Source organism: Podarcis gaigeae, assembly GCF_964106915.1.
Source record: "Podarcis gaigeae genome assembly, chromosome: 3".
Taxonomy (NCBI): Eukaryota; Metazoa; Chordata; class Lepidosauria; order Squamata; family Lacertidae; genus Podarcis; species Podarcis gaigeae.
The window spans coordinates 756,325-777,786 of record NC_139680.1 but is presented as its reverse complement, the minus strand read 5'-3'; the positions used below and the strand labels follow the sequence as shown (position 1 = coordinate 777,786).

General features: G+C 43.9%; 1 protein-coding gene across 1 annotated transcript in view; it reads right to left on the bottom strand.

Annotated features, from left to right (window-relative positions):
- COL4A2 (collagen type IV alpha 2 chain) overlaps positions 1–21,462 on the bottom strand; it is a 181,414-nt gene that overhangs the window by 60,403 nt on the left and 99,549 nt on the right. The window contains exons 12-21 of the mRNA XM_083729819.1: positions 19,619–19,660; positions 15,245–15,331; positions 12,680–12,724; positions 10,730–10,792; positions 9,629–9,673; positions 9,065–9,118; positions 7,308–7,374; positions 6,351–6,452; positions 4,526–4,681; positions 1,868–1,960 (exon numbers count right to left, since the gene is read on the bottom strand). Coding sequence (XP_083585945.1) covers positions 1,868–1,960; positions 4,526–4,681; positions 6,351–6,452; positions 7,308–7,374; positions 9,065–9,118; positions 9,629–9,673; positions 10,730–10,792; positions 12,680–12,724; positions 15,245–15,331; positions 19,619–19,660 — 754 coding nt within the window. The remainder of the gene's footprint in view (positions 1–1,867; positions 1,961–4,525; positions 4,682–6,350; positions 6,453–7,307; positions 7,375–9,064; positions 9,119–9,628; positions 9,674–10,729; positions 10,793–12,679; positions 12,725–15,244; positions 15,332–19,618; positions 19,661–21,462) is intronic.

Sequence of the window (21,462 nt, the reverse complement as noted above, 5' to 3'; positions counted from 1 at the left end):
AATACTTTGAATCAAATCAGCTCTCAAGAGAAATGCCCCACATCCTTGAATGCTGTTAGATTGCAGAGTCTAAAAATTCAGCTCAGCTCTCTTTGTCTCCCTCTCAGGCCTCTATTGTTTTTCATTCACAAGTAGCTTACCCCTTCCTTTGACTAGTGGGGTGGTGGTGGAATAGGAAATATTTCTCTTTTCCTTTTTTCAGCCTTCTTGGGCCATTTTACCCATAGTTCCCCTAATAAAATATGTTCCTGGTAAGGTTGCCACCAACTATTAAGGGAATTATAACTGTCTTTCTGGCTCCATTAACTTCCTCCTGTCCAAACTCCTAATCCTACAACACTAGTCTCCCTTCTTGAAGAAGTCTAGCTCTCCTGACTGTCTTTAAAATATAACAACTGATAATCAGAACATAGCAGAGTTGTCCTGTATCAAAAAGCATCTTCTAACAATTGGTACCTATTGAAACAAATCCTAGGCTATTCACACATCTTTGTCAAGACTGTAAGGCAAATTCACAATAACAACCCCATTCACAGGACTTTTATAGCAAAACCTTTAATGTTTATTCAGAATTATCCAATTCAATTTATGGGTGCATAAGGATAACAACTTTGACCTGCTATTTGCACATTTAGGGTTCTGACCAGATTCAGAACATGTTAACTTTGAAAACTTGTATCTGGAATCCCATGGCAAGTTGAATAGATCTCTATTTGTATGTTGGGGGGGGGAACTATTTTGGGGAGATGACAAGAAGTGAAGAAACAGCTCTCCTCTTCTTCTTTTACTACTAATACTACTATTGAATTGGTTCAAATCTTTGTCCCACACAGGTAAATACTATTCAGGCTGCAAAAAAGTTTGTCTCCTGAAAATAAGGGAATCTTGAGATGGGATTGAGATTTCAGGGGTTTCTGGGTCCTGAAATATGAATTATTTCAGCATTACCCTTTACTTATTGTTAAAATTTATACCTCCCCCAATAAGGTCACATGGCAAATTACAAGCGGCATAAACAATTGGCATAAATACAGTCATTAGTCACAAACAGAGGTTTGTGAGTACTCATCAGTGCAAGCATTTCTGCTGGCCTGATGGAACAACCTGCCCTCTCCTCCCCTTATGTGCTGTTCTGGGAGTTCTGTTGACCCCCAACCCCCAAGAAGAGTGGGGAAAAACCCCACTGGGCAGGGTTTGTTAACCGAATCTGACTATAAATAATCAAAGCCCCTAAATAGTAAATCCAACGGCCTCACTCACAGTATTTCTCACATCTGAAAAACAGACGACAGTCGGTGCTGGAACCTGGAAGTAGATCCTGGAAATGGGGAGCACCCTGGAGATTCCTGGTCTGTGAGGAGACCCTTCCAAGAGCCCAAAGAGGAAATCCTCTTCAAGCTCTGTGGAGGGTCTCCTCGTGAGCAGAAGACCTCCCTGCTTAGCAGTTGATGTGTGATGTAGCGCTGAAGCCACCGCTTTCTCACACGTCAGCTGTGCAAGCTACACTGTACCTCTGGCTTGAGCGGCTTCCTTGACAAGCTCCGCTGACATGCTGGGAAGAGGACGTGGCTCAATGGAGCAGCAAAGCTGATTCAGGCGACTCCCCACCTTAGACATGTCCCTTCGGCTTCTGCGCAAGAGTCAGAAGGGCAGTCCAGCTCTGTGGACCAGCATAGCTGATGTTTAGGGAAGAAGGGTTTTTTAAAGAAAGGTTTTAAATGAGGAAGGCTGAGACAGGGATAGTACAAGACTCCTAATCAAGGAGAAAAGTTGTCTGGTCTCAGGATATTGTGCAAATTAAGCCTCTCCCTTTCACGACAATCCATAGCAGACAACACATGAAAGCACCAGTCCACGTCTGCCTTACCTTTCAACCCCTTTTGCCCTCGTGGTCCTGGGTAACCTTGGTTTCCTGGAGGACCAGGAAACCCTGGAAGACCCTTCACTGCAACAGAAGTATCTGTAGAATGGGATCATTTATTTATTAGATTTTGCAAATGTAACAAGAAGGAAAATAAAGCAACATCATTAGGTCATTTTAACAATAAACATAATCAATTAGTCCTGAATTAAATATGCAGTACGGGTCAATATAAGCAGTCCATATAATAGATATCCAAACTAGATTGACTATTATAATATGTAGAAAGGTCGGTGAGATCACCAGACCACTGAGTAGTAGATGGTGAGTATTTACTCTCCCAGTCTCAAAGTCTCTTTGCAAACACAGGGCTTTGAGGAAGAATCCACTTTTGTCCATTTGTTAAGTCTCCAAATCATATGAATATAATTTAGAAGTATGTGGGCATCCACAGAAAGAAAAGCACACAAAACACTCCCATATCATCATCATTATTATTTATTAATTTATATATCGCCTCAAAGAAGCATTATCAGCATTGCATCACCAGCATCTATCTGAAATGGCCTTCATTTAAAGGCACTGTGGAGTTCAATATGTCTGGAATATCCATTTTTGTTTATTCGATCTCAATTTTAAATCTCAAGAAAAATTATGGGAGGGGGGAATATTGTCCCCGCATGCATAAGTGACATCGAGTGGGGAGCATCCCACTTTAAGAGGGAGGGCATGTGTGGAGGAGTGAGAGAGGGACATCCAGGACCGCTGCCCAGTCTGTCCTGAGCCTGCCTGCCTGCCTGCCTGAGGTGATTTGCCACCCAGGAATTGATTGCCCTTTAAACTGCCCTTTACCGTGCAGTTGGCGTTCATCTTTCTGACGGCGAAAATGTTTAGTTGGCCAATATTATCAAAGGCATAAAAGGTTGGTTGCAGGTGTGAGGGTATTGGCGCCGAGCTTTGGGTTTGTGTGGCGTTCAGGCATTGGAATAGCAATGTGTGTGGGAGGGGAGGTGCGACCATCACCCGCCCCTCCCGTGCTCAAGGGTATTCCGTTAAAGGAATCCTGGGGTGTGGATCTCGTCCAAAGCCCGGGGAGGGGCTAGGGCCATGCCACAACTCCAGCGGGAACCCAGGGGATGCTTGAGTCGATCCACATCGGCAGGGCTCCCCCTACTGGTGGCTTACCCTTACCAGACTCCCTGCAAGGAGGGAAGGAGTCAGATACAGTGGTGCCCCGCAAGACGAATGCCTCGCTAAACGAAAAACCCGCAAGACGAAAGGGTTTTCCGATTTTTAGCGGCTTCGCAAGACAAATTTCCCTATGGGCTTGCTTCGCAAGACGAAAGCTCATAGGGAAATCTCCGGGGACAGCGGGGAAGCGCAGCGCGCCTTCTCCTCTGTTCCCGGACCTGTCCTAAGGCTTGCGGTGGGAGGTCCGGGAACAGAGGACAAGGCGCGAAGGGCTTCTCCTCTGTTCCCGGGGCTTGCGGTGGGAGGAGGGTTTTTCCTCCCCACCGCCAACATTCAGAACAGCATTCTGAATGTTGGCGGTGGGGAGGAAAGCCCTCCTCCCACCGCAAGCCTTCAGGACAGGTCCGGGAACAGAGGGGAAGGTGCGCAGCAAAAGTCTTTGTCCCCCCTGCCTGCCTTCCCGGGGGCTTTTAAATCGCCCCGGGACAGCGGAGAATTCCTCCGCTGTCCCGGGGCGATTTTAAAATGCTGGTGGGCGGCAGCGCTGCCGCCCGCCAGCATTTTAAGATCGCCCCGGACAGCGGAGAAGTCCTCCGCTGTCCCGGGGTTTTTAAAATGCTGGCGGGCGGCAGCGAACGCTTCGCTGCCGCCCGCCAGCATTTTAAGTCCTGGGAAGGCAGGCGGGGGGGGGGGGAAGCAAAGACTTTCGCCCCCCGCCGGCCTTCAGAAGAGGCCGTGGGACAGACTGTCCCCGGACCTGGTCTGAAGGCGGTTTCCATAGGAACGCATTGATTGATTTTCAGTGCATTCCTATGGGAAACCGTGCTTCGCAAGACGAAAAACTCGCAAGATGAAAAGACTTGCGGAACGAATTAATTTCGTCTTGCGAGGCACCACTGTATAGTCAGTTGATGCCAATGCCACTCACATTCTGTAACCAATAAAGTTGTGGCCTAAATTTTGCCCATTAACATTAACCTAAAATTCTGTGTCCGTATGTCTTTATTCTCATGGGGTGGCTTGGGGCTTTGACATGCAACAGTCCATGCAACCAGTACAAAACAGAAAAGCCTCTGAGAGACAGTGTGGTGTAGTGGTTAAGAGCGGTGCACTCGTAATCTGGTGAACCGGGTTCGCGTCTCCGCTCCTCCGCATGCAGCTGCTGGGTGACCTTGGGCTAGTCACACTTCTCCGAAGTCTCTCAGCCCCACTCACCTCACAGAGTGTTTGTTGTGAGGGAGGAGGGGAAAGGAGATTGTTAGCTGCTTTGAGACTCCTTCGGGTAGTGATAAAGCGGGGTATCAAATCCAAATCCAAACTCCTCTGCTTTAGGATTCATTACCAAGTGGAAAATTTAAAATTCTCACTGGTCTTTCAAAAAATGCTTAAATAGGAAATTTCCCAGAATATTATTGTCAGCACTATCATGTAACTTTTTAATGTTAATTACTTTTAAAAGTTCTGGGTTCCTACCTGGACTTCCTGGAGGGCCAGGGACACCTGGTGATCCTTGTAATCCAGGATTGCCATCTAATCCTGGAGGACCTGGATAAACAGCTGCGAAACCTGGATCGCCAGTCAGGCCTTTGGGGCCCATTTCTCCAGGCAAACCTCTTCCCACAGAGTTATCTGAAATGAGAAAAGCAGGTAGGTATGCATTATTTTAAGAATGCTCTAGATAAAAAAAATGATATCATATGTCAAGGCTGCAGGGATATGCACAAGTATGTACTTCAAATACCTGTCAACACCCAGACACTAAATCTTTGATCAGAATAGTAATAATAATGGAATAGGTAAACTAGGGTTTTCATTTACTCACAAAGGAAATAGAGAAGCGAAATGACTTGACCAAAGCCAAACTGCAAACAACAACTCAGTAACCCCAAAGTCAGTCCACAGCTCTCTCCAATGCCTCTGGGTTATATTTCTTTACCATGCAACTGCTACACAATCTTTTACAAAGATTAGCACTTAGCACTTCAGAGATAACATAATGTCCATTGGTCCCAGCTATAATTCAGCTGAAGCATTGTCTATTAACTAACAGTAAGCGCCTCTTTTTTAAAAAAAGAAAGTATAGATTGTGAATAATGGTAGAATCATAGTTCTGTAAAGAACCAAAAGTCCAGATCCATTCCTAATGGGTACAGTGAGGTTAATTCCTACAAAAACAGAATGCAAAAGTGTTTTTCATTATTTTTCTAAGTTAATCTCTGCCCGAGCTGTTATGAAGTCAGGCATGTACAGCTTCCATTAGGCTGCGATCTATCCAATACAAAAAACTGGCAGTGATTTACCACACTCTCCCATTGTCATTCTTCAATTTAAATATATTATATTTGGCTGGGGAAACCCAGCCAGATGGGCAGGGTATAAATAATAAATTATGATGATGGTGAAAAAAATAACAAATGATTACTCCCACACCAGCCCCCTCCCAGGGCCCTTGGCGCACATGGGAAGCCAACACGCTCCGAAATGTCCAATTCCTCCTTTACCAAACGAAGAGCTGGGGGGGGCAGCAGATTACTTTCGAGTAAACACAGCTAGGCTGGAGCTGGAAAGGTGAGGAAAGTTCCACATCCACACACAACTAGGAAGGAGAGGGCATTTTCTTTTCATGGGAACCAGCAGGTGGGGGGAGGGGGATTAGGGATGTAATTGTCTCTCTCAAACGCTGCCCTTCGCGTGGTTCACTCTGCAGCACTGCAGGCCAGGTGGAGTCCACGCACCTCCCTGCCCTGGGGCTTGGCTTGCAGGGGCTGACTGGGTGCCTCTGCAGCGCTGCAGCCTGTGCAGAGCCTGTGCGCCTCATCTTTGCCTCCCCGCCCCAGGGCTGCAGCTTGTAGGGGGCAGAGGCAGGCACCTCTCGCCTTTGAGGGCCAGTCACCTGACTGGCCGTTGGGGAAAGCCTGCAGCTGGATCCTTGAGATGGCCAGCGCCAGCCTGAGCACTTGCTGCAGCAGCCTGACTATATGTAGCCTCGACTGCCCATGCGGAGTTGCTCCAGTTGTGGCTAAGCATGTGCTGAGGGCACCTGGCGACCATGAGAGAGGGCGGTGGGCGGAGGCGTGCTGAGGCCTTGGTCACGATCAACAAAAATCCATTGCACAATCAATGCGTTGGACATGTCTGCTGTAGATGATTCAAGCTGCATAATTGTTTGCTGCGATTCAGATAAGAGCAACAAATATGAGAATGAGAATGAAATAAAAATAATGTAAATGTGACTGTGAAAAAAGTGAATTTACTATTCCCAAGTCAATACTGGAGTAGGAAAGTGGCTGTAAATTACCATCTGATGATCCTTGTGGACCAGCACTTCCAGGACTGCCTTGCTCGCCCCGGTCACCCTCGGGCCCAGGAGCACCAGGGAGTCCCCAGTCACCTCTTGCACCTGAAAATATCCCCAAAGTACAGATTGGATTTCAGGCTTAAGGACACAGATATAGAGATTTATCATGTCTCCCAAATGGGCATTTAGCCACTACCCATTTTTGCTTGCATACTACACATTCTCAGAGCACAACACCCTCACAACCATAACCCAGCTGGATCAAGGTCCATGAAGAGGAATTCATTAAGTTTCTGTAGCCCATACTGTAACCCGCTTTCTCCATCTCCTGCCAGTCCCCCAAATCTAATGTCACTGAGTCCTCTCCACACCTTGGAAATGCTGGTTTCCCCATTGTGGCATGGACTGTGACAAGTGGGGAGGATATGGGTACACAGCTCTGTGCCCACATTGAGTTATTAAACTCACCCGCAATAAGCTCCATTTTCTGGATTTGGACCGTTCAGTTACTTTTCGTCATGGTTTGGCTTAGTATGCCATCCTTGCATATGTAAGAGCCAGGAAAGTTTATTCTGGCCACTGCACTAATAACCCTGGCAAGTACTTCATACTGCCACACAATATACCCTAATATGGATGTTGCCTTCTTAAACCAAAGCAATGCACATGCCTCCCAAGCAGTGGACATTGAGGAAGGTTAGTTGCCCCAAGAGGAGTCAGCCATGTCACAACTCCCACCCCACTTTACTGCATGAAAATAGTAGGCTGCATCAAACATATTCAGCTGCACTAAAAGAAGGAGTTTTGTGACTGTACTCAATGGCATGGAGTGCCAGACCTCTTTTTTTCACACCAATTACAACCATTTTGTGCTGGCACCTGTGGAATTTTTATCAAGATACGACTACTATCACCTCATTTTTTTTAAAAATCGGAAGAAGGATTGAAAAGCAATACCTTTTATTAGTTTGGGATATGGTGCATAAGCTGGTGGTCCTTGAGCACCTTTGTCTCCTGGCTCTCCCTGTGTAAATGCAAATTCAGTTCACTGGTTTTATTTGTGGTTGCATGTAAAATACTTTCCTTATTCTGAACAAATAAAATAAATACAAACATCCTCCCTCATGTCACAGGAATATGTCTAAGATTGCCTCTCATTTCCCACAAATTTCTGTAATTTCTCTTTGTCATCTTTCTGCACATGATCCATGTGAGTTAGAATGTCTGTACCAAAGTAAATTATTGCTAAAATGAATATATTTTAGGAGTGTCATCTCCTCTGGAGTGAGCAACACATTGAAACCTCTTATCTTCATTAAAGATGGATGCTGTATTTCTTTTTTCTTTTCTTTTTATTCTTGTAAAAGGTAAAAATAACATTTACTCACTCGGAATACTTGTTGAAGAGTAACAAATACAGCAGCTTTTTTCAGGCAGGCTTAAAATGGTAATTCAGTTAAAAAGACATACTTAAGTCTAACATAAAATGGAGTCTGAATTTGGAGCTCAGACACAGCAGGTGTTTTCACATTGCTGGTAGAGTGGAAGAAGAATGGCAAGGGCAGGAGGCAGGAGGGTGAGGTCTGCGACAGGGGAGAGACTGGGCTGGAACCATCAAGGAAGGCCTCTGCCTGACCCCACAACCCCAAACATTTTTTGAAATGTTAAGATATTCTTATCTTGAAGTTTTCTCATTTGTATTGTTCGTATTTGAATTTGTGGTTTACTTAGAGGCTTTTGGGGGGCAAAATAAATAAAGAGTAATGTAACATAAAAAGTTCCACTTGCTCCACCCTGGGATGGACTCGGCTGGTAAGGAAAGCAGTCGGCACCAGGGTACAAACGTATCTTCCACAGCACACAGGGCAGTTCATGGATCTCTCACAGGCATAGTTCATATATAAAACTTAAACCATGCTTTTTTCAACCACTGTTTATTAAACCATGATTTAGCGTTATTTGTGAACCTAGCCCAGCATCTTAACTATGCTTTATTAACTATGGTTAAGAGTTGCTTTCAAGTTAATGTTTGCAGTTGGTTTGGACATTTACCACTGGATTATGTGTGACCCTGGACCTTCTCCTTAAGCAGCTGTCAATACCCAGAAGCTACAGAGAGAAGAGCGGCAAAACATTCAGCTACATTCCAGGCTCAGCAGCTCTCACTGGTGCTTTTAACAATTCTGTTTAAGTGATTGTCGGCCAGATGCCTGAGCTTTAACTATCACTTATTAAATACAGCTAACATTGACTGTATGAACCAACCCACTGACATCCCTCCAGCTTGTTCTTGGCAGGTCTCTCCTTTCATGGACACTCAGGCCAACCCCCTCTATTGCAGTAGACATGTGGGCTGCATCTTCCTTCCTGCCTGGAATGTCCAGGTTTGGTTTTATTTGCCATACTGGGATTGTCTGGCTTACCCAAGCCCCACTCTTCCATCTGCGCTTGGGTGCTATGCAGTTGTTGTACCTCTTGCCTGGGTCCCATGACTGGCCAGGCTCTCTTGTGCTTTCCTATGGGGTCCGGAGTATAGTGAAGGAATGAAGGAGTGCACAGGTGATCCCCTACAAGGTGTTTCTCACCTTCACCAGGCCACAACACTTGGGATTATTGACCAATGAAGCACAGAATTTGAAAAGAGCCCTTCTATACAACTTGCTCTATCCCTGGAATTAATATTGTGCAAGCAACATATTAGAATAACAAGCTACCTTAGTTCCTTTTTGACCAGGTATGCCAGGGAAGCCATCAGGTCCTGGGAAACCCTGAAATACAGTTCAAAACAATTGAAAGTACTTTCATGATTTTATCAAAACTCCATAGAAAATCTTTCATGCTTCCCCTCTCACCTAAATTCACTCTCTAAACTCTCTCTCTCTCCTCCCCCATTTGTTAGTTGCCGCTGTCACCTTTTTAAGATAAACTTTCTGGATATTGCACAAGTATGCACTGCAGCAGAGGAAGAGGTGGAAACTAAGACCATTTTGTTGGCTCTGCTAAAGGAGCAGCTCCACAGGGCGCTTGAACTCTTTTCATCCAATCTGTGTGGGATAACCACACAGCCTCATATAACCAACATGCAAAAGTCTAATGAATGCATGAAGAGGTTAATACCATACAGTAAGCTGTCCTGCCAGGCTTAGCTAAGTCCACTTCCCCTCACCTTGGGAGGGCACAAGTGGAGAGGGGAAGGAGACGGAATTGGAATTTCCCCTCCAGATAGTTCCTTATTTCAAGATCCAAGCCACAATCTGATTTCTGGGCTACAAACTTACCACATCCCCTTCTGTTCCAGTGAGACCGTTGATTCCTGGCAAACCCTATGAAATCATAGTTGGTTATTTGTTTGTTTGTTTGTTTGTTTGTTTGTTTGTTTGTTTGTTTGTTTCCTTGTCCTTCCTCCCACAAGAGCCCAGGGTAGTAAAGGTAAAGGGACCCCTGACCATTAGGTCCAGTCGTGACCGACTCTGGGGTTGCAGCGCTCATCTTGCTTTATTGGCTGAGGGAGCCGGCGTACAGCTTCCGGGTCATGTGGCCAGCATGACTAAGCCGCTTCTGGCGAACCAGAGCAGCACACAGAAATGTTGTTTACCTTCCCACCGGAGCGGTACCTATTTATCTACTTGCACTTTGAGGTGCTTTCGAACTGCTAGGTTGGCAGGAGCTGAGACCGGGCAACGGGAGCTCACCCCGTCGCGGGGATTCGAACCACCGACCTTCTGATTGGCAAGTCCTAGGCTCTGTGGCTTAACCCACAGCACCACCCGCATCCCCAGGGTAGTAACTATCAAAATGTTAAAGCAAAACAATCTAAAACAAAACCATATAAAACCATTTAAAAATAAGTTAGAACTAAAAAACATATACAAACAAATACATGTCCTCATAGTTACTAATTTCACATTTGTTGTGTAATTACCAGTCATCAAATGCCCTGGTGAACAGGAATGTTTTTTCTATTTCCCCTGAAAGTCAATAGTGAGGAAGCCACCTTGTAGAGTTAGAAAGAACCACAAGAGCCATCTAGTCCAACCCTCTGCAATCCAGGGTACTAACGGGGGGCTTTAACAACAACAACAACAACAACAACAACAATAATTAATTTCTACCCCATTATTTGAACTCGCAAGCCTTAGACTAAGGGTCTCATGCTATCCCAGCATGGGGGGAATTCGTTTCTGATGCCAAAGATGGTAAAAACCCAGAACCAACAGTATCACCCAAAATAAAATTTGACCGGATGCATTTTCTAAATCCACACCACCCAAAATGTAACATTTAATTGTGACAGTCTCTGATGGTCTGGTAGAATGACAGGGAAAATATCATATTGAGAATGGCAAACAATTTGCTCCTTATTTTGACCAGATACTTACTCTTTGTCCTGTAAAGCCTGTTATTCCTTCCTCTCCCTTTTCTGCTGAAAGTGCATGATGACCCTAACAAAGAAAGAAAGAACTATTTGCTCTGATTTAACATCACAATTAGATTTAGCACGATAATAAAATTGTACGCATTGCTCCTTCTGGCAACTCCTGCAGCCAAACATATAGCTCTGCTTTCCTTTGGACCCCATTGGTGAGGCTGAGAGATGGGACCTGTTGTCTGGGCCGCCCAGGACCTCCAGACATACAGGCCAGGCTTGTACTACGAATGCAGTGGTTTGACTTCACCCCAAAAGTCATACTCCATTGTCTCTCAAGACAGATGAATGCCAACAATCAAATTGCATGGAGAGGATCTTGACAATAGCAGAGAGCATTTCCATGAACAAGTATGGGCCAAACATACTCTCTAAAGCGTATGTTTGTCCTGTTCACATTTAAAGCACAGGCCTCCCTTTTACAACAAAAAAGAGTGTGAGAGGGAAGCCTCCCCAGGGAGCTTTGCTGTCTGCTGCTGCTTTAAAGCAGTTTTCTCCAGTCCTGCTTATATTACAACTGAGCCAAGCAGGAAGAACTTTGCATAGAGATAGGAAGTCTCAGTCATGTTTCGCCTGGTGCTGTAATTGCATTTTATTATAAAAATGGCTGCAACTCAGGTCTGAACATGCATGGGAGAACAATGAAGGCAATACTGGACTGCAACAGGTTGACAATTTCATTGTAAGAGAAAGGTGGATCAGGTGGAGGCCTCATCCATTCCCGCCTGAACTTTTTATGTCCCACAAAGACCCCACTGATTTTGGAGGTGTCAGCAAAAGGTTAAAACCAACATCATTTCAGTAACCGCAGTGGTGGAATGCACAGAGCCCACTTTGCTAATCTGGGTGCCATCTGCCCTCTCCTAATCACATAAATCCTTTGATAAAACTTAGAGCTGGCCCAAGATGCTTTGGCACTTGAGGGAAACCACAAAATGGTGCTGCCACCCCCACCAGCAAAAAAGGGGTGAGTTAAGATCCACATCAGGAACAAGTGGGCAATAAAGATCTACATCAGAAACAAGAGGGGAATAAAATCAACCTTATTCGACAGCTGAAGTGGGAATCAAAGGTGATTGTTTTGGGGGGGAGACGAGGCCCCCTCTTAATCACACTGGATGTATGCAGACCACAGGAGACCCCAGAGGGCAGCCCCTCCTATTCGCCATGAGGCTACTGTAGAGGTGGCACGGGGGGGGGGGGACACACTGAGGCAGTGGCAGAGCCAGCCTCCAAGGATTGCACCACAGTCATTGCTACTACTGTGGCGGCTGCAGCGGGTGATGCCCCTGTGGATCCAGCAGCCTCACCTTTCCTTATGGGTGGACTGGCTCTGTCCCAGATCAACTGATCTGCATAAATCAGGAGATGAGGGGGGCTGTGTGCATGTGACAGTGTGCCTGAGTTTACCTGAGAGGATGAGGGGGCCACCTCCTATTGGGATACATTATACAAAGGAAAGGGAAAGCTGAGTGTAGTCGGACATGCACTCTGACTTTAAGAAATGTGATTGCAGGGAGAAGGCAGGCAGGTAGGCCAAAGCTCAGAAGGAGCTCAGGCTTGCAAGAGAGGTTAAAAATAATTTCTAAAGGTTTATTCGGATATATTCAAAGCGGGAGGAAGAACAAAGAAGTAATAGTTCATCTGTGTGGAGAAGATGGAGAAATGCTACTGGGTGGCAGAGAGAGGCCAGAACTGCTTGACACCGACTTTGTTCCTGTCTTCTCCCAAAATGAAAACAGTGTACAACCTGGTGATCATAACCAATCCATTTCAAAAGGGAGAAACAAAATGGATGAATCAAAGTAGGGCGTATGGTGCCTTGGCTCTTTCCCATTGACATACTACTGATTATATTGAACACAGGAGTATAATTGTGCTGCATTTCTTTCTGTGTACTTACCGGAATTCCAGCTTCTCCCCTAATTCCTTTTATTCCTTTCTCACCCTAACAATATATAAAAAAGAACAGTTAATGCTTGAGCAAGACATTTGTATTATTCAAAAATCAAATTTAGAGTTCTGTCCTAGGCTAAATTTACACTGGATAGAATATTTGGATGCAAGTAACCTGTGACAGTGCATCTTTGATACACTGACAGTGTGTTCCCAGTGCTGGTATAATGTCAGTATGCAATGCCACCAGCAGAGGAGCCAAAATGGATCAGTACTAGGAACAGACTGTACCCAGTTTGAATCCTTGCATGCAGAGCCAAACACTGGCATTACATTACATGAGGAGAGAAGGTATTATAAAATAAATGAATCTTGCTGAACCTAATGGAAAGCAAAACATTGCCTCTGTCTCTTCCTACTCCACCCACGGTGCAACAAAGGAGCATAGGACTCAAATGAATTCTGTACCCAAACACACCCACAACTGCATGTAAATCCTGGTCAAAATTCATCACTCAGATGCGAAGGCACAAAACTCTCTCTCTGGCTGCATGTCATGCAGATTTAGAGCAGACATGTGGAATCTGCTTTGTTTTTTACCAGAACCCTGAGATCTACCAGGAATCAGAGCCAGGAATTCTGAGTCCACTAATTTGCTGAGTTTAAGAACTGAATGTTACTTGCAGTCCTTCCAGAAAAGAAATCCATCCCTTGTTATCACCTCACACCCCAGCCAGCTTTTTTTCATTTCCGCAGTATAACATGGGGAGGTGGAAAATCATTGTGTTGTTGACTGATAAAAAACCTTTATTGTCTACTTCGAATTGCTTGGAGATGTACTGTCAGATCCTAATCCAGTGGTGGCGAACCTATGGCATGTGTGCCAGAGGGGGCACTCAGAGCCCTCTCTGTGGGCACGCGCACTGTTGTCCCAGCAGGGCCGTAGCTTCCGTGCGAGGGGGGGGGGAGAGGAGGGCTCGTGTGCGCTGTCCAAAGCCTGCAGCACCAGGGCCTGGAGAGCATCAAGGGGCTGAGCAGGCATTGACTTTTAATGCGCCAGGGCCTCCCACTAGTCTGTTTTTCCTACTCGGGAAAAGCCTCCTTAAGTTCAGTAAGCGTATAAAGATGGCAACCTAAGAAGGGGCTGCTGAGTTTACATGTTCACTGGGCTTTCCCGCAGAAGCCAACAGAGAAATTCATTCCGTGGAGGCTGTGATCAAACGGCAGCCGAAGAAATAGCAAAATATAATAATAATAATAATAATATATTTATGCGCTGCCCATCCGGTTGGATTTATTTATTTATTTATATTTATTTATTTGTATGTGCACACGCAGACAATCATTATTATCTCATATTAAAAATTGGGAGAGGGTGGCTCTTAGTGCAGTCTTCCAGTGTACACTAGTGGCCAAAATTGTGGAACCTCTTGGAAAACCTCTTAGAACCTCTGTGTATCTGAAGAAGTGTGCATGCACACGAAAACTCATACCAAGAACTAACTTAGTTGGTCTTTAAGGTGCTACTGGAAGAAAAAAATTTTTTGTTTTGACTCTTCGAAAAAATGTTTGATGGCTCATAACACCATTTTGATTTGGAGTAATACCAGTGCTTTTTTCTGTAGGGATGCAGAGGAATGCATACCCCTAAACATTTTGTGAATTTAAAGGAAGAAGAAATTCACTCTATTTATTTCCCCTGATTTGAGCTGTATTTCCCCCCGGTGGTGATTTTCTTGAGTCAAAATGAGAGTACCCCTAAACATTCTTTTTAGAAAAAAAGCACTAAGTTGTACCATAAAATTATATATCAACGGAAAGATAATTTAATGAAGAACGCAATGCAATAACTTTTATGAAGGATTATTCATAAAATAAACAGCAGTCATAAAGAAGAAACCTGAAACATACAGAAAAAAATGAGATATACAGGTTAAACTGCCGCGTTGGCAATTGATAAATAAGTGGGTTTTGGGTTGCAGTTTGGGCACTCAGTCTCCTATATTTTGCCCATCCCTGACTTAGGACATGTAAGAAGAAACTTTGTTGCTGAGAACCATGGAAAAAGACCCTATGCATAGTTAAAGGACAAAGCACCCACACAGCTAAAGCAAGAAAAGGGGGAGTCCACGATTCAGTCTGGTTGCAGGGTTGTTTCTTTGTTTTTTGTTTAAAGCACTATACGGTCAGAACACAGATCTTTGGTCAGTCATTTCTTGACATGTATTTTAACTAGCAAAATTTCTGGAGTAAAACCTTGTACCAACATTGGAGAGATCTTGGCTGTACAAGATACAGAATATTTCTGGGATGATTCTGTGATTATTTAATCACAATAGAAAATACAAAGATATTAAATTCTTAAGATTAGGGTTTCATTTAAAAATATGTTTTGGAAGGAAATCTAGCCAGATTATTCTTTTATTTCATTTACAGCATATGAGATATGGCCACAGGATAATATTCACCTGCTATTTTGATGAATAAGAGCACTCAGGAAACATGCTTTGCTAGTTTCTGTACTCTATGAAATGAATAACTGGAAGTAATTTTCTGTAAGATTTCTTATTACCTTATATTCACTTGAAATTACATCTGTTGAAGTGACAAACTCTCCTGTTGATGGACGCCCAGGTAGACCAGGGGGCCCAATATCACCCTGCAGGAAAGCCACAATAATATAGTCAACAATAAGTAAAATAAAGGTTTAAAAGTGGTAGTACATTTTTTGAACTACACCAGAATAATAATAATAATAATAATAATAATAATAATAATAATAATATCCGGCCCTCCCCAGCCGAAGCCGGGCTCAGAGTGGCTAACAACAGTAAAAATAACATAGTTTATGAATGAACACCATAAAGAGAACAGTCATATGTTATACTGATTTCAAATTTGAAAAGCTGGAGGATCTGCTGCTATAAATATACCAAAGTGCTAAGGACAACAAATGAATTTTGGCCTCCTCATCTCAGGAAGGATTCCATGTGACAAAACTTGAATTGCGTTATAACTCTTCAAGTACTATAAATGTTACTTTTGTTTGCTTGTTTCCTGGGGTTTCACTTTCGGTGTGGCTTCGCTTTTAAATCATCATACAATTTCCTACTAAAGAAGATCCTTTGAGGTCTAACATATTTCTCCTTTTGATATTGTATTTTATATATATGCACTGCCCTATTATTTTAGGTTCTCCAATGTTCTTTATTGTAGATTGATATTTTGGTTGATGGTGTAGATAAATTTAGCTTAATATATTACATGCTGTTTCTATATTTGTTTGTTTATGCTACAACTCCTATCACCCCTGACCATTGCCCTTGCAGACTGTGGGTGACTGCAGTTCAGAATCCAAAAGCGCCTGAATCTCTTCCCTATGAGCAAGTTAAATGATTTTAGAAAACATGACTATGAGGACATCATGAATAATTATAGAATTATGCATGGTGTGGACAGAGATTGTTCTCCATGTCTCACAGTACTAAAATCATAGAATCATAGAGTTGGAAGAGACCACAAGGGCCATCGAGTCCAACCCCCTGCCAAGCAGGAAACACCATCAGAGCACTCCTGACATATGGTTGTCAAGCCTCTGCTTAAAGACCTCCAAAGAAGGAGACTCCACCACACTCCTTGGCAGCAAATTCCACTGTCAAACAGCTCTTACTGTCAGGAAGTTCTTCCTAATGTTTAGGTGGAATCTTCTTTCTTGTAGTTTGGATCCATTGCTCCGTGTCCGCTTCTCTGGAGCAGCAGAAAACAACCTCTCTCCCTCCTCTATGTGACATCCTTTTATATATTTGAACACGGCTATCATATCACCCCTTAACCTCCTCTTCTCCAGGCTAAACATGCCCAGCTCCCTTAGCCGTTCCTCATAAGACATCGTTTCCAGGCCTTTGACCATTTTGGTTGCCCTCCTCTGGACACGTTCCAGTTTGTCAGTGTCCTTCTTGAACTGTGGTGCCCAGAACTGGACACAGTACTCCAGGTGAGGTCTGACCAGAGCAGAATACAGTGGCACTATTACTTCCCTTGATCTAGATGCTATACTCCTATTGATGCAGCCCAGAATTGCAGTGGCTTTTTTAGCTGCTGCGTCACACTGTTGGCTCATATCAAGTTTGTGGTCAACCAAGACTCCTAGATCCTTTTCACATGTACTGCTCTCAAGCCAGGTGTCACCCATCTTGTATTTGTGCCTCTCATTTTTATTTTTATTTTGCCCAAGTGCAATACTTTACATTACTCCCTGTTAAAATTCATCTTGTTTGTTTTGGCCCAGTTCTCTAATCTGTCAAGGTCGTTTTGAAGTGTGATCCTGTCCTCTGGGGTGTTAGCCACCCCTCCCAGTTTGGTGTCATCTGCAAATTTGATCAGGATGCCCTTGAGTCCATCATCCAAGTCGTTGATAAAGATGTTGAATAAGACCGGGCCCAAGACAGAACCCTGTGGCACCCCACTAGTCACTCTTCTCCAGGATGAAGAGGAACCATTGATGAGCACCCTTTGGGTTCGGTCAGTCAGCCAGTTACAAATCCACTGAGTAGTAGCATAGTCAAGACCGCATTTTACCAGCTTCTTTACAAGAATATCATGGGGCACCTTGTCAAATGCCTTGCTGAAATCAAGGTAGGCTACATCCACTGCGTTCACTTCATCTACCAGGCTTGTAATTCTGTCAAAAAACGAGCTCAGGTTAGTCTGACATGACTTATTTTTCAGAAATCCATGGTGACTATTGGTGATCACAGCATTCCTTTCTAGGTGCTCACAGACTGTTTGCTAAATGATCTGCTCCAGAATCTTCCCTGGTATTGATGTCAGACCGACTGGGCGGTAATTATTTGGGTCCTCTCTTTTCCCCTTTTTGAAAATAGGGACAACATTTGCCCTCCTCCAGTCTGCCGGGACTTCGCCTGTTCTCCAGGAATTCTCAAAGATGACTGCAAGTGGTTCTGAGATCACATCTGCCAGTTCTTTTAATACTCTTGGATGCAGTTCATCTGGCCCTGGAGACTTGAATACATCTAGACTAGCTAAGTATTCTTGTACTATCTCCTTAGTTAGTCTGGGCTGTGTTTCCTCTGCTGAATCATTTGCTCCAAATTCTTCAGGTCGGGCATTGTTTTCTTTATCGGAGAAGACTGAGGCAAAGAAGGCATTGAGGAGTCCAGCCCTTTCTGTGTCCCCTGTTTGCATTTCACCATCTTCTCCTCTGAGTGACCCCACTGTTTCTTTGTTCTTCCTTTTGCTACGAACATACCCATAAAAGCCTTTTTTGTTGCTTTTAACCTCTCTAGCAAGCCTGAGTTCATTCTGTGCTTTAGCTTTTCTGACTTTGTGTCTACACGTGCTGGCTATTTGTTTGAATTCCTCTTTGGTGGTTTCCCCCTTTTCCATTTTTTGTACACATCCTTTTTTAATCTTAACTCAGTTAAAAGTTCTTTAGATAGCCACCCTGGCTTCTTTAGGCACCTTCCATGTTTCTGTCTCATTGGTATTGCCTGAAGTTGTGCTTTTACTACCTCCCTCTTAACAAACTCCCAGCCATCTTGAACTCCCTTTCCTTTTAGTATTACTGTCCATGGGATCTCACCCAGCACTTCCCTAAGTTTTATGAAGTCGGCTTTCTTAAAGTCAAGAAATGGAGTCCCAGTATGCTTGGCTGCTCCTTTCCGCTGTATAGTAAACTTCAGAAGAGCATGATCACTCGCGCCTAATGATCCTTCCACTTCTACCCCACTAACCAGGTCATCAACATTGGTTAGGACCAGATCTAAAATGGCTGTTCCTCTTGTTGCTTCTCCCACTTTCTGGACAATGAAGTTGTCTGCAAGGCCAGTGAGGAATCTCTTTGACCTTATGCTCTTGGCTGAGTTTGACATCCAACAAATATCCGGGTAATTGAAGTCCCCCATTACTACTATCTCCCTTCCTTTTGCATGCTTGGCCATCTGTTCCAGGAAGGCATCATCTCCTAGCTTGTTCTTACATGCTCATCCTGTTAGTTTGAATGACAGTTCTTGTTGCTGGCCGTAATGGAGTGCACCTCCGGGGGTGAAGTCAAACCAATGGAGATTCAGGATGCCTGCTAGGGCTGCAGAGACCAATAATTCTAACTGCTGCCTCCCATATTCTTTTTGCTATGTTAGCAGCACTGAAGTGACATCCCCGGGGCACAAGCCTGAGTGGTGTGTCTGGAGGTTCTGGGCTGCCCAGATGACAAGACCCCCTTCTCAGCCTCCCAGATGGGGTCCACAGGAAAGCAGAGCAAGGCGTTTGGCACCAGATTGTCTGCAAGAGGTGTTGGAAAGAGGTGTACAAGGTGCCATCCAATCATCTTAGGGACCCCGTTCCGGATCTGTGTAGTGTTTACTCCTTAGCCTTTTCTTTTCCTGAAGATATCCCACAAGGCAGCAGATAAAATCACAGAATCATAGAATTGGAAGGGACCCTGAAGATCTCATCCAACCCCCTGCAAGCTATCCCTAAGTGGACTGAACTGGCAACCTTGGCGATTTCAGCACCATGCTCTAACCAACTGAGTATATTCAGGAATAATGAGAGAAAGTCTTCTCTTTAAAATTTTACACCAATTGGTAGAATTCCCTACTGCAAAATATCATGATGGGCAGTCACTTGGATGGTTTTAAAGAAAGACTAGACAAATTATTATAGAATACATCTTTTGAAGCTAAATAGAAATTCCATGTTCAGAAACATCATATATACATACATGATAACCAGCTACTGAAGACAAACAGGCAAGGGCCATCAATTTCATGCTTCCTGTATGTTTTTTCAGAGGCCACTGGGCAAGCACCACAAATTCTCTAACTGCTAACAGCTGTGCTTCTGGCACAAGTCAAAGAATTATCACTCAAAACTGTATTCTTCATATTCTGATAGAAATGCAAACTAATTAGAATATTCCATTTACCTTGTCACCCTTTTCTCCATAAAAGCCAAGGCCTCTGTTGCCCTGAAATGACAAGTAATGATTATTAAACGGGTGTTTTTCTGGCATATGAAGTACTTGCCCAAATGGTGATCTGGAAATCGTTTTTCTCTCTGTTTAACTGTTTTACCAACAATTAAAATAATTCTATGACATTTAGGCTAAAAACTCTCAGTTGTGACTGGCATTTTCTATAGTATCTCTTAAATCTATTCTGATTAAGAAGTAGAATAGTCAATACATGCTTAATAATAATAGTAATGATAATAATTTATTATTTATACCCCACCCATCTGGCTGGGTTTCCTCAGCAACTCTGGGCAGCTTCCAACAAAGATTAAAAATACATTAAAACATCAGTCATAAAAAACCTTCCTAAACAGGGTTGCCTTCAGATGTCTTCTAAACGTCAGATAGTTGTTTATGTCTTTGACATCTGATGGGAGAGTGTTCCACAGGGAGGGCGCCCTCTGCCTGGTTCCCAGTAGCTTCGCTTCTCTCAGTGAGAAGACCAGAAAACCCTCATAGCTGGACCTCAGTGTCCAGGCAAAACAATGGGGGTGGAGACGCTCCTTCAGATATACTGGGCCAAGGCCATTTAGGGTGTTAAAGGTCAGCACCAACACTTTAAATTGTGCTCAGAAACTTACTGGGAGCCAATGTAGGTCTTACAGGACCTCACCCACTCACCAGTCTAGCTGCCACATTCTGGATTAGTTGTAGTTTCCGGATCACCTTCAAAGGTAGCCCCACGTAGAGCACATTGCAGTTGTCCAAGCGGGAGATAACTACAGCATGCACCATTCTGGGGAGGCTGTGGTAAGGGAGGGTCTCAGCCTGCGTACCAGATGCCTGGCTACCCAAAACCTCAGTCATCGGGGCAAATAATTATTTCTATGCAACAACATTACTGTTGGAACTGATTTTCTAAGTTTTGGAACAGAAATTGCTTCAGTTGCTTTGTGTGATGACTTATGTGGGGAGAGAAACAAGGGAAACGTATGCCTGTTACTTCTCCTTGACCTCTCAGCGGCTTTCAATACTATTGACCATGGTATCCTCCTTCTGGAGTGGCTGTCCGAGTTGGGGTGGGTGGCACCACTTTGCAGTGTTTCCGGTCCTACTTGGTTGGACATTTCCAGAGGGTTAAGCTTGGGGAGTGTTCTTCAGCCCTGTGGAACCTTCAATGTGCGGTTCCTCAGGGTTTGATTTTATCCCCTATGCTCTGGCAAACATCCATCAGTATTCTTTCCCAAAGGCTACTTATCTTCTCCAGTCTCAGCTTTGTCCAATCAATTTCTATTTCTCATTTTATGCATCTCCACTCTTAGTTCTTCTATTGCTCATTCAGTAATTGCTGTATGACACTAACAATCAGAAGGTGTTTTTCAGTATTTTCACCATACTGAGTGCCTACTCTGAAATTCACACAGTCTTTGCTTATCAGGAAGTTAAATTCCAAACATTTCACTTTCCCAGTGAGCAGCCATGTAGTTTCACATTACAAGGAGCACATTCATCAGTGAAGCAGAGGATTAAGAGCAGAATGAATCAAGATGAAAATTTCTAAGAGTTGGAGAATCTCTTAACTATTTACAAACTTTCTTCAGTACACGTATTTCAAACACGTCTTTTGTTTTGCTTTAATTTAAGCCCCTTGGTGGTGTCTCCTCTTAAGCCAGCCGTTGGATCAGATAGTATCAGTAGTAGTTTATACGAGTTTCAGATATCATTGTAGAGAGGCAGGTTGAGCTGATCTTTGCCCTAAGGACTGACCCCAAGGGCTATTAAGTTGTGTTTGGACAATATTGTGGTTCTTCTGCTCC